The 13,868-nt window shown below is 41.8% G+C and overlaps 1 protein-coding gene across 1 annotated transcript in view; it reads right to left on the bottom strand.

Moving 5' to 3' along the window:
• LOC103807388 (t-SNARE domain-containing protein 1-like) overlaps positions 1-12,479 on the bottom strand; it is a gene marked incomplete at its 3' end in the record, with an annotated part of 52,237 nt that extends 39,758 nt beyond the window's left edge. The window contains exons 1-2 of the mRNA XM_009080114.1: positions 12,345-12,479; positions 11,884-12,048 (exon numbers count right to left, since the gene is read on the bottom strand). Of these exons, the coding sequence (XP_009078362.1) occupies positions 11,884-12,048; positions 12,345-12,479 (300 nt within the window). The remainder of the gene's footprint in view (positions 1-11,883; positions 12,049-12,344) is intronic.
• Between the last annotated feature and the right edge of the window lie 1,389 nt (positions 12,480-13,868).

Genomic DNA, 13,868 nt, shown 5'->3' with positions numbered 1-13,868 from the left:
GCAGGAGATGACTCCCTCTTAAGTAATCAGCAGCAACATGCAAAGGTGCAGGATTTCCTTTTATTTTCTCCAGATACACTCAGGATGGAAGGACCTAACCCCAAAAGTCCTTGCATCCCATCATTGAGGCTCATATTTATAAGCAGGAGCTGAAATCAGAGAGGCAGAGAAGTCAGGAGGTTTGTTCTTAATTCTGCTCCCTCAAATTCTCCCTTTATATTTTTTTGGATACATTTAGCAAGGAACAAGAGAAAGGATATTAATGCCTCATATGACAACTGAAATTTAAGGGATAATGCCAAATACAGGGACTGATGCTCAGGGAGTGACTTTTGGGCCCTAGCTGCTGGCAGCACCTGCTAATCAAATCAGGTTGAAAGGCTGAAATTTGCAGCAGTATGTTTAAAGGAACTGTCAAAAGGAGACCAAATCTGACATTCTGCTGAATCACTGTGGATCTAGACATCCTTCACTTTGCTAGTCTCCCACCCCCGTTTCAATATCACTCCCCACTCCCTCACCCCATGCTAAAAATACCAAAAATAAAGAGATACTTCTGCTCTCATCTGAGTTTTGTTGAGAAAGACCCAAATTCCTGAAAAACACAGGGACAGAGACTCTCCAGGAGTAGTTGTTGTGTATGTTTTAGGCAATGGGGAGAGAAGATGAGTTGCTTCATGCAACCCCCTTTGCTGCAATGATCAGGTACAGACAATTTCTTGGCTGAGACTGAACCACTAAATTAATTTAGTCCCTGATAAATTGAGGCTTTCTGAAGGCACTTTGGTTTATCACAAACCTGGTCAGCACAGAGGACAGAGAAGGTGAAACAACTCAGTTTTGAAGGGAACAGAAGGCCCAAAATGAAGACCAGACTTACTTCTTAGGGCAGTCTTCTGCATCCCTGGGGTTTGGGTGAAAGATGTGAAAACTTCCTACCATAGTATGATTCTCAGATTATTATCCATTCTTGATGTTTTTCAGGTAGGTAGCAATGAAATTGCACTCAGAAGTCTGAGGGCAATCAAGAGACTTCAGGGGTTTGGGATGACAGAAAAAACGATCAGAAGCATAAGTAGTGTTGTCCTCCACCCTTCCAGAAGGTTGTAGGGAGGTGAATCTCAGTCTCTTCTAGGTAATAAGCAATAGTACAAAAGGAAATTACTTTAAATTGCACCAGGGGAGGGTTAGATTGGATATTAGGAAAAATTTCTTTACTGTAAGGGTGGTCAAGCATTGGCACAGGCTGTCCAGGCCATTGGTGGAGGAGTCACCATCCCTGAAGGGTTTTAAAGAATGTGTAGATGTGGCAACTGGAGATGTGTTTTTGTGGTGGACTTGGCAGGGTTAGGCCATTGGTTCAGCTTGATGCTCTTAAAGGTCTTTTCCAATTAAAAAAATTCTATGATATTATAATTCCTCAAAATCACTGAAGTTATGGCCAGTTCCTAAAACTGGTCAGGTAAAGAAACAGCAACTCAAACACTAGTCTTGCACAGTAAGCCCATTTTTTTTTGCATATTTCTTCTTAAAGAGAGTGCAAGAACTCAGCACTGTATGAGATTTAAAGTTGTTCCCTCTTATCATTGACAGATATCTGGGCTGTCACCATTTCCAGGAGACAAAAGGGTCTACTAAGAAGCTGAAAGGGGCAAAATGCCCTTGTGTGTACATGGGGTTTGGACACAGACTCTTTCTGTGAATGCAGCCAGCAGTAAACCACCACTCATAAAATCAGCATATGCTACTCAAAGTCTCCAGCACTCAGCTCTGAGCACTGTACCTGAATCCCTTGTGGCCATCTGCCTCAGTCCCACAGCACCCAAGAGGCTACTCATCTTTTAAGACCTCCACAGCATGTTGTCTGACATAACCAACATCCACCTGTAAGTTTTCCCCAGGAGTGTTTTAGGTGTACAAGTACAGAACAGCTCTTTCCCCTCCCTGCCCTCTCTCCTACAGCCTCATCTTCATATCTGAAGATTTTTCAGAGGGCAAGAAGTTATCTCTCTTTGACAGAGCAATCAGAGCTTTCAGAGAGACAGGCTGCTATTTAGTTTTTCTTGATAAAGTCATGATATCATGGGCGAAACTTCAGATCACAGCAAGCTCCCCCTGTAGGGAAGATCTGCCTTCAGTTACAAATGATGATCAGTATTTTCCTTGAGCTTCATCCAAGCTGAATAGATGACTGTGTTTTCTGAACAGGGGCACATTCCATCTGCCTAGCAATTCTAATGAGGGGAGAAAAAATCAAAGCTAAATAGGTCTCATATTAGGATCTCTCATCGCAGCACAGTCTGAAGTGAATTCAGTGTGGACATACAGAACAAGTAGCATTTAATCCTGGCACCAATACTAACACTTTCAGTATTGGTAATAAGAATTCAGTATTCTTCAGTATGAGAAATTCTTTACTGTGAGGGTGGTGAGACACTGGCACAGGTTGCCCAGGGAGGCAGAGGATGCCCCAACCCTGGCAGTGTTCACAGTCAGGTTGGAGAAAGCCTTAAGCAACCTGCTCTGCTGGGAGGTGTCCCTGCCTAGGGCTGGGACTTGATCTCCAAGGTCCATTCCAACCCCTTAACATACTATGATACTATGACTTATATCAACAAGAGTCCACATTTTCAAAAAATGCAGGGTTTGATGCCTATATGAGCAAAGCTGTCCCCATAACATCTGCATTCCACTTGCTGCTGAATAAGACAGATCTGAATTCTTCTAAATATGTGACTCTGGCTGCAAGTGCTTTATCTCGCTGCATCAAAATCATAGAATCATAGAATGGTTTGGGTTGGAAGGGACCTTAAAGATCATTTAGTTCCAACTCCCCTGTCCTGGACAGGGACCTCCTTCACTAGATCAGGTTGCACAGAGTTTCCTCTAACCTGGCCTTAAATACTTCCAGGGATGGGGCAGCCACAACCTCTCTGGACAACCCCACTGATGGGACATAGACTCTCTAGACACACCTCAGAGAACTTCTCTTCCAGACATGCAGACATAGGCCTGGACACCATCCTGCACACCAACCCTTACTAGTTTGTACCCATCTTCCAGGATGCTGACATCCTAATATCCCCAAAATAAACTACAAATGTGGTGTGAATGGGGCAGTAAAGCAGGAACCTCTGTCTGCAGTGGTAATAGGTGGAAGAGAAGGGAGAATGAGAATGACTTGGGAGCTCATACAGGCAGGGAAATAGAGATGTCCTGGCTTTAGATTGAAGCAAGATTAAGACATGAACTTTTGGTAGCCCTCAGTGGTGTAGTCAGAGGAGATGGAAAGATAATGGGATCACAGGATCACAGGATAATTCAGGTTTGAAGGTGCCACAGGAGAGCTCTAGTCCAGCCTCTCACTCTCAGCAGGACCATTCATGAGGTCAGACAAGGCTGCTCAGGGGTCTAGCTAAAAATGTGCATTGAAAAAAATACATTAAAATATTTACATTTAAATTTGCATATCTCCATAGGGCCTAGGTGAGTCTTAACAGTTTCTCTGCCTCAAGTGAGCTGTCTGCTAGACTCAATACAGAGGGGAACAGGTGACTTTGTCATGCAGAGAAGGAAATGGCAACCAGAGGAGACACACAGGGTAGACAGATCGTGAAGGCAATGGGGGAAAAATACAGCTCTGTAACATCCTCTTTTATAAAGGAGCAATTAAAAGTATTAAAGAATACCTGAATAAAATGAGCCTGCATAGTGCAGAGGGCATAAACTAATACTGTCTTTGGCATCAGCCTCTAAAATGTGACATTCATTGTTAATACTGTTAAGAATGTGATTTTCAGGCTAATTTCTGTGAGGATGTGGGAGAATATTCCTGTCAAGGCTAATTTATAAAGAACTAGGCACCTTTGGGTAAGTAGGAAGGAATGTGAACAGGTCTTGCTGTGAAATGTGGATTTCAATTCAAATGATCTCTTCCTTTGTTACTTCTGCAGAGTCTTGTCAATATACTTGGTCCACTTTCCTCTCTCTCCTGAGCCATTCAGGGAGGGCTGTCTCCTTTCCAACCAGCAGGGTCATGAGATGCTCCAGGGCTTTGCTAACAGGAACTTTAATCTAGCTATTCATGACATAAGACCAACCTGTTATTATTCCCCCATCTAGGTTGGGGAAAGTGTTGATTTCCCTACCAGAAAGAATTAAAAGGCAAAAGATGGCACTCAATCCAGGAAAGCAAGAAGTCAAATCTACAGGAACAGCTCTTCTGAGCATTGCAAGGTGATCTCAGCTGGCTGATGGCCTATTGATCTACTTTGTTATTAATTAGCATCAGAGAACTAGAGAGTGAACAGCTCTAACCTAAGCAATAGGTGAGAGTGGTAATTCCCCTTTGGGGCAGCAAATCACATCCACAAAAATAGCTGTATTGATGAGGCATATGATGCTTTGTACTGTCTGTGCTAACAGACAGTACAATACAGGACTGAGATTTTACCTTTATTGAGACAGTCATCATCTGGTGACAAAAACATAGGCAAAAGTGTAGTAAATGGAGGAGGAAAGTAACACTTCCTTTTAACAAAGGAAATATTAACACTTAAGCAAGAGGACTTGCAGAAGCTAAACACTATTTCACCACAAGCACTAGAGATCTCTCTCTCCAGCTCTCTACCTTGTCAATGTACACTGACAGACCATACAGGAGACTTTAACTCAGCTCAATTTCTGTGGATATAAATATGCAGATGTGTCTCCCTAAAAATCAGATTATTAGCAAATTCTGTGTGTCTCAGCTCTATTTTCTCCTTCTGCAGAGGAAATGCTTCAATTTCAGGACATTCTAAAGTCCATCCCTATTCAGCAAAGCTGTTAAGATGTATGGGATTTGCTGAATCCAGGCTTTCATTACTACCTTCTTCATGCAAACTCACTGAAGGAAGAGAGCATGAAGAAAAGGGTTTAGGGCAAGGTTTTCTGACAGTAACAGTCTTTGGATAAGGCACTGGGAATCTAAGTGAGAAAAGGAAACTTTTCTCTAGCACACAGTGGAAACCTCTCCAATTTAGTTAAAGACACTTCACTACACACAGTATTGTCATAAGATTACACCTGAGACATAAGAAATGCCTAGGGCTAAAAAAAATGCTATATATTCCAGAAACCTCTCTGTCTTGCAAAGTGATATTCAAGGTTCTACACATATCCCTGATGAAATACTGATTGCAAGAATATACAAGCTCTAATCATTTCCATGAGGAGAGGAAGAAATACAGTTTTAGCCAGCCAATAAGAAAAAAAACCAAACTTTTGGACTTTTACAAGTAGAGATAGCAAAAGTGATATGTGAGCAGAAAGCAGATGATGAGAGAATTTGCAGAATGTATTGCCCAGTGGTATTTCATCTCTTGCCTCTCTGGCTGGATGTATTGGGTTGACAGGACAGATGGATGTGTATTGATATAACAGTAGCATTCAATAAACAGTGGAAATGGAAAGAGGAGGAAATACAGCAAGAGCTCTCTGTGGGTGCATGTGATTTTTGTGTTTGCTAGTTTAGTGTCAGAACCTGAGGGAACAGCATGAAGCAGCCAGGAGAGGTTTAGGGTGGATATTAGGAAAAGGCTCTTCACCCAGAGGATGACAGAGCACTGGAACAGCTCCCCAGGAAAGTGGTCACAGCACCAAACCTGACAGAGTTGAAAAAGTGTTTGGATAATGCTCTCAGGCACATGGTGGGATTTTTGGGATTGTTCTGTGCAAGGCCAAGAGTTGGCCTCAATGATCCTTGTGGGTCCTTTCCAACTCAGGATATTTTATGATTCTCATAGAGTCTCTGCAACTTGCTAAAACTTTTCCATGCTGACTGGCATGGCAATGGCACTTTAAAAGCAACATGTTAAAGATGTGGAGATTGACTATGAGTGGTTTTGACATGAAGGCAAGTAACTGTGGTTTCAAGCAATGCATAAGTGTTGAAGGCCACAGGGGGATGGAGAGGGAGGCAGAGGCAAATCAATATGCAGTGAAAACAGCCAGAGCATGACTCCACTGGGATTGACTGCTTTTTGTTCTCAAGACTTGCTAAGGCTTCTCCTCATTTTCAAAGAGACCAGCTGTTATTTGCACATATACCTTATTTTGTCCTCAGGCTTGCCCAGTTTCCCACAAAATTTACCCTTAATTCACCTTGCTCCTCCTCCTCCTCCTCCCCCCTACATGTCAGTGACAATAAAGGACATTTTTATGATGAAATCATAAATCAATAGGGCTGCAGCTGTACAAGGACGTGGCAGATGTGTGTTCTCAGGCACTGAAACTGCAGGTATGCACTTCATTGCATCCACATCAAACCCCCTTACCCTCTGAACAGAGGGGCTGCCTTGAAACTAATGGAAAACATGTTAACTCTCAGATTGTGTCAATATTGGGTACAGATTGGCTAATCTGGCTCTAACAATTTAGTAGTGTAATGAGCTGGTTCTAGTGTCCTTGGTATGTTTAATTTGCTAGTGCAGAAATTACCTAGAAATCTTCCATCAGCACTTGTAAGCTCTGAATTGGATCCATGGAGCTTTTTTACACATTTCTTCTCTTCAGCTGTGATCTAACACCAAACTCCTATATCTGGCCTGCTGCTGTAGGAGAGAGGAACTAAAAATGGGAAATAATTGAGAACACTAAAGTGACTGAAAAGCAAGAGAGACTGACCTGTGAAGAGGAGGATAACTGTTAGTGTTTGAGGAGTTTAAAAGCCAAAGGGGAAGAAGAATTATTTGCAGGGTCCAGTAGAGTTTCACTAGCTTGAAAAAGCTGCAAATGAGAAAGGGATCTTTAGCAAGAACACAGGGAAGCATTTCATCAACACTGAGGCCTGCTGGACCGTGAAATAGTCTCCTGAAATAAATGGTGGTAGCCCTACAGCTCGGGTCATTTTAAATTAGACTGGCCAGAATACTGGAGAGGATTCTTTAGGGAACAACTCAATCCTGAGTCCCAGGGATGGCCATGTCACCCTCACAGGCAGCTCTGCCACTCATGATCATTAGGCTCCAGCATGCTGGCATGAGAAGCTGCTTGACACTCACACAGCACCAGATCTTTCACTGCTGGTGCTTGTCATGATATTGTGTTATTTATACATTACTCTGAGTCAAAAATTCTCTGTGAAGAGGCAGGCAGAGTCCCCATCAGTCCAAGCCCTGGACTACTGAAGCTGATGAAAGATATAAAATAGCTTTCACTAAATATTCTATATTGCAAGTATCAGTGACAGCTTTTACCAAAATACCCCTCAGCAAGGAATGATATGTAGTAATGAGTGAACAAGGAACATGTTTGAACTAACAAACACACTCCGGCAGACTCTGTGGGGTTCTCTTTGTTTTATTTTTATTGTATTTCATTTTCTGTCTGCTTCCAAATGCTTGAGTGACAGGCGTGGAGGTTGGCATCTCTCACTTCTCTTCAACACAGATAGGGAACAAACATCAACATTCCTCAATACCAACCCAGAGGGAACAACCTCTCCTAAAAATAAAAGCATTTCCCTCACACCTGTTGCCACAACCTATCCATCTCTCCTTCTCTTTTGTCAAAAGAAGCTTCAACTAAAATGTAGCTTTGTGAATGTATTTTGCTTTCTTCAGGATATCATACAATCACAGAAGAGTTTGGGTTGGAAAGGACCTTAAAGATCATCTAGTTTCACCCCCCCTGCCATGGGAAGGGACACCTTCCACTAGACCAGGTTGCTTCCCACTTTTCGTGGTAGGAGAATGCCAACTGGTGCATTAGCAGCCTAGCAAGGGTGGGAATGGGAAACTGCTATGAGAAAGGAGAGAGGGTTGCAGAGGAAGTGGGATCACAGAATCATAGAATGAACCAGGTCAGAAGAGACCTCAAAGATCATCAAGTCCAACCCTACCGTGGTCACTAGACCATGGCAGTAAGTGCCACATCCAGTCTCACCTTGAAAACCTCCAGGGATGGTGAATCCACCACCTCCCTGGGCAGCACATTCCAATGCCTGATCACTCTCCCTGTAAAAGGTCTCTGCCTGATATCCAACCTAACCCTCCCCTGGCAGAGCTTGAGTCTGTGCCCTCTTGTCCTGCTGCTGGTTGCCTGGGAGAAGAGACCAACCCCCACCTGACTCCAACCTCCTGTCAGGGAGTTGCAGAGGGTGAGAAGGTCTCCCCTGAGCCTCCTCTTCTCCAGGCTGAACACCCCCAGCTCCCTCAGCCTCTCCTCATGGCACTTGTGCTCCAGTCCCTTCACCAGCCTCGGTGCTCTTCTCTGGACCTGCTCCAGCACCTCAATATCCTTTCTGACCTGAGGGGCCCACACGACGTGGTGGGGACTTCAAGGAAATGATGGTGTGGTCTGAGAGAGGTTTTTCTCATCTTCCTTTCTCCTCTGGAGAAGCTGTCTGCATGGGGAAGATCACTGGAGACTTTGTGAATCAATATAGCATTTAGCATCTGTTTTTTACAGTCCTTCCAGCCACCAGCTGAAACTCTGTAAAGTTCTCCATTCAATGGTTATCCATTTCTTCTCAAACTTTTATCACCTCCCATTTTTCACATGACCACAGGTGAAAATGAAAGGCATGGGCTGCTAAATTATATATATTTGCTATGACAGAGCTTGTGCCAGCACTGAGCACTGACAATGCACATTACAGTTCAGCTCATGTATTTCTGATGGCACATTTTACAGTGCTATATATAAAGTTGTTATGGCATCTATTATTCACTGCCAATACAGTTCAAGTTAAAATAGGTTTTATATAACAGTTCAAAGTAATATTTTAAGAAATAACACTTGTGTCAAGGCTGCTGTGTCCTACCAGATTTTGACATTTCCAAGCAATAAAGATCTTTATCCAAAATGTAAGGTTTTGGCGAGACATCTCCCTTGCAGACTTCTCTGGTTCTAATCTGCAAGCAATAGCAAAAGTAGCACATTTAAATAAAATGAACAGCCAGCTGAACTTTTGACATGGCTGTTATCTGTCTAGGTGGAAACTATGAAGGCTGCAAAGTGCCTCAAGGGATGTTCCTGACAGAGAACAATGTCCCATTAACCTGAACCTCTGAAGATATTCTGGAGATGTGGAAAACACACAAGTGAGGAAAAAAAAAAATCATTGGAACATTAAGAAAATGTCTATTATGGGCACAATTTTATATCTGTTTTTCAGGACACAAGACGGGAAGAGAATTTATTTCCTCATTTCTTTAGCAATGAAAAAAAGGTTTTATACCTGTTCTTGCAAAAAGGGCAAATTCAATGTCTTCTAAAAAAAAGCCCCATAACTGGTACCTGCACCATGAGCTCGTTCAAAGCTGTGTGCTAATCAGTGTGGCCCAGAAGACATGATGTTCTATCAATGCTCTGTGATCTCTGCTCCTCAAGATCTACATGTTTCTGGTGCTGGTTATGCAGCACCATAGAAATCCCAGTGAGACCAATCTACTTGTACAAGATATATTTTGCACAGCTCTATTCTTCATCCTGGTCCCCAAAGAACAAAGGAGAACAAATGCTATACATCAAATTGGCATAAATTTAGTTTATTAGTTGTGTTTGACAGTTAAGAATAATGTTTCCTTTTAACCTTCTTGGTTACTCCCTGGTTTTGAAAACATGCTGGAAAAAAAGTTGTTATGGTGACTGTGAGCTCAGTGAATCCTTTCTCTGTATACCCACAACTTTGACTGAAATCAGGGAAGTCTTAATGTGCAAGATGAGTCCTTTCACAAGAAATATGTCCATATGGGTCAACAAACAGCAAAACAAAACACAGTGAAAATTATTTTAAAGCACCATCTGCTTATTCAAATGCAGCTGGTTAAAGAGATGATGCAGTCCAAATAACCTCATTTTCATTACAGTTCTTTCAAAAGAGATGTTAAATAAAATACTAGTGGTCCTAAATGCTTTCCTCCTCAGGAGAAATGTTTATGCTACATTTGAAATAATTCTTGTAGAATGCAGCCCTCCTTACAGGATGAACATGGACCTTGGAGAACAAAGCAAAATGGATACAAGAGATGGGGGAAAAAAACAGATAAAAAGAAAGTGCACATATTCTTAGGAAACAAAAGCCTGAAGAACTTTGAGTACTTGAGGTGTCTAAATTATTAATTCACAGAATCACAGAATATTCAGAGTTGGAAGGAACCCTTGAGGATCATCTAGTGCAACTCCTGGTCCTGCACAGGACATTCCTGAGAATTGCATAAGTTGAATATGTTATTCAGAGGTAAATTGATATTAGGCAGAAAGGTATTCAGGACCAATTCAATAGATATAAAAACTGCACAATACATGATCAGGGCATTTATTTAGAAGTTATGTAGGAATGAAATAGATTCACTTAACTCTCCTCAAATACCTCAACATGGCCATGTGATCCAGTGCACCTTGAGGTAAGGATATCAGATTGTGGTACAGAAATGGGATCTGACCAGCAAATAAAGGATCTCTGTAAGGATCAGAAAAATCATAGAATCACAGAATGGGTCAGGTTGGAAGGGATCACAGTGGGTCATCTGGTCCAACCTCCCTACTCAGGCAGAGTCATCCCAGAGCACATGGCCCAGGATTCTGTTCAGACTGTTCTTGATTCTCTCCAGTGAGCTGGTGCTGTTATCCACAACATCATTTCCAATATACATTTTCTACCATTCTTCATGAATATCAAAGTGCAGGAACAACCGAAACCAAACCTTTTCTTGCAACAGGGTTCCCTGTTTGTCCTGGTGGATGCAATGAGATCCCTCAAGTATGAAAGGTCAATTCACACCCAAAGATACTCAGTGTGAGAATAATCTTTAACAATTTCATCCCTAGCAATGGACACAAGTCCACAAAGCTCATTCATCTCTGTGCAGTGAACCATGACAGAAATTAGACACACACTAACCTCGACCCACTCCTGTAAAACTGTCAAAATTTCTTACTTAGTGTTGAATCATGTGTAGCTCTCACTGTTTGCAAACAGAGGTCACAGCCTCAAAGCACCAGGCTACAGCAGGAACGTTTGTCCCCTCTTTGCACTGTTAACTCAATCACAATTCCTCCTGTATCACAACCAAAATCTATTCTGATAAAATTAGCACAATCCAATTAAAGGACAAAGTATAGCCCTTAATTAAATGTTCTGATTATTCTGAATCCCTCTTTTTTTGGGTTCATCCTGAGTTTAGGCCTGTAAAAGCATACAAATTAGAAAGATTTTAACAGGTTCTTGTTTTACCCATTTATTGCCTAAATTTAAGTAACAAGAGTTTCCCAAATGCATAAAAAGAGAAGTACAAAAAGAAAAATGTGGGATGTTTAACTTATTCAGGCCTCTTTTTGTTCCTTTTATTTCATATTTTTATAGCATTTTGGTGGAAAAAAAAGGGAATAAAAATAGTATGCCTTCTTTTAACTGCATCAAGAATGTCCAAATACTTTGTTACAGGAAAATATTGAATCATTTGAAAAGGTTAACAAGTTATTTCCTTTTGTCTACCTATTATTCTCTCTAATGGTAAAGCTGAATATTTTCTGCCTGTGCCAAATTCCAGTTTCAAGTTTGCATGGACCAAGAAAGCTTCTTTGCTGCAGAACTCAGCTCAATTAAACTCCCTCACTACAGACTCTGCCATGGAAAACTCACTGAAAAGAACCCAACCATTAGCCCATGAACATTAATTAATTCTTGTCATTTCCATTACGAGTCATATGGATTTCTAATTCTTCCTTCTGTCACTGATTTCCATTTTTAGAAGCACTTGATAATCTCTGCCATTTTCAGTGATGCAGTACTGGCAGCAGCGTAAATCAGCGTTGCCTTCATCGCGTTGAGCAACGCGCAACGCAAGGAATCTGCACTTCCAGCTGACAGATCCATGAATGGGGAAAGTTACTGACCTCAATCTGCTGAATGGCCTCTTCCCGCTGACGTATGGCCTCCAGGTCCTCTTCTGTGATCTCTGAGAGCAAGGCTTGATCCTGGTTCTGGCTCTGCCACATGCCATCGCCTCCGTTAAAGATCTTCTCATCATCAGGGAGGTCAGAGAAGGGAGTCTTAGGGCTCTGATGAAACAGGAGAATGGAAAGAAAGCAAGAAAGTATAAATATTGTCCAGTTTGACACAGCCTTAGTATGGGAAAGGAAAACAGCAATATAATAGATTGGATAAATGTTGGTGAAAAGGTGAAGAGAAGGGTAAGTTACATGAGAGGAAACATTTCAAGTCTTGAAGGAAATGTCAGGATCTGAAGCCACATTGATCTCCTGAGCTACATTTAAGCCCCAGCAACTAACTTCAATTTTCCAAGAGTTCTGGCAGAACAAAACATTTACATGCATCTGAAAAATGGCACAGTTACCCTGTTGTATTTTCCTGCAAGTTCTTCTGGAATTCGACACTTTCTCAGGCACACAGAAAGTCTATGCATTTGTCTTAAAGACTTGATGATCGAACTTGTAACATTCAAAATAACAAAGGATCCAGTCATGTCCATTTACGAGACAAACAACACAGATAATAAAAGGGGAAATCATTACAGTAATGTGGCTGCAGAGTCATCAGCTTGAGCAACTCACACGTTCATGTTGTTCACTCTATAGAGCTGACCTGGTTTTGCTGACACATCAGATCACAGAGTCATAGAATGACAGAATGGTTTGAGTTGGGAGGGACCTTTAAGATCATTGAGTTCCAAATCCCTGACATGGGCAGGGACACCTTCCACTATGCCAGGTTTCTCCTCCCCACTCTACCTGGCCTTGAACATCCACCACTTCTCTAGGCAGCCTGTTTCAGTGCCTCACCAACCTCTGAGTAAAGAAATTCTTCCTAATATCTAATCTAAATCTCTCCTCTTTTAGTTGAAAATCATCTCTCCTTGTCTTATCACTCTCTGCCTGTGTAATAAGTTGTTCTCACTTTTTAAAAGCTCCTGACTTATTTCATAAGTCCTCAGATACCATTTCCTAGGTCGCTAGATGTTCACACTGCCTTTGAGAGTTGCACTTATATTTGGATTCTAATTTTAAAAGCTTGTTCAAGATCCAGGTGGATCTACACTGCAAGTAAGGATGGAGGTTTTGCAAGGTTTTCTCCTCTAGCCTTTAGCTTCTGTTGGTTCAGTCTAGACTGGACTTGAAGAATGAACTGACACAAGGTTGGTTTGGAGGCTGAGCTCAAGTTTTAAACTATGAGGCACTGCTGAAGTCTCCAACCCTACAACTGAATGAGTATTCCACTTAAACAATCCTCATGGTCCTCTAAAGGTCTTGAGCTGAGCTTTGACTCTTAACCAAAGGTCACAATAAAAAACCAAATAAAGTGTTTCTGATGCTCTGAAGTTGAAAGAAGAAATGGCATTTGCCACAGCACATTCTTGACCTAAATATCCTCAAAGTCTCTGAAAGTTGTAGGAGAAAGCAAGCACAAGTACTCAGGGGAGTGTTCAGTCCTCTGAATCTGGGCTTATCTGGAGCACAAACACTGGGGATTTTCAATGAGTTGTGCCTGAAAAATAAAGGCTTTTGCTGTCTGACTGTGGCTACATCCTCAAAATACTAATTGTCCTGAATTCCCACAGGAAGTGAGGCCATAGGGCAGCTTACTGGAAGGACACAGAACTGGAGAACTGGAAGGACTGGGAGTACTTGACTGGAAGTTACAGTGGAAATAATTCCAAATCACCATGGCAAGAATGAGAAACTTAACACATAAACAGTTATAAGGTGATTTACTTCTTGCTTGTTTGCTTAGAGGTTTGCCTTGCAGGAACTGGAGGCATTGAGAAAATGGGAAATACTTAACTCTTGCAACCCCAGTTAGACCCTCAATAGGGTTGGTTTTTCAGGAATATCAGCCATCTGGAAAAGCTTATTTAACTCTC

Source organism: Acanthisitta chloris, unplaced genomic scaffold (genome assembly GCF_000695815.1).
Source record: "Acanthisitta chloris isolate BGI_N310 unplaced genomic scaffold, ASM69581v1 scaffold3068, whole genome shotgun sequence".
Classification (NCBI taxonomy): Eukaryota; Metazoa; Chordata; class Aves; order Passeriformes; family Acanthisittidae; genus Acanthisitta; species Acanthisitta chloris.
This window is presented reverse-complemented; position numbering and strand designations above follow the sequence as displayed.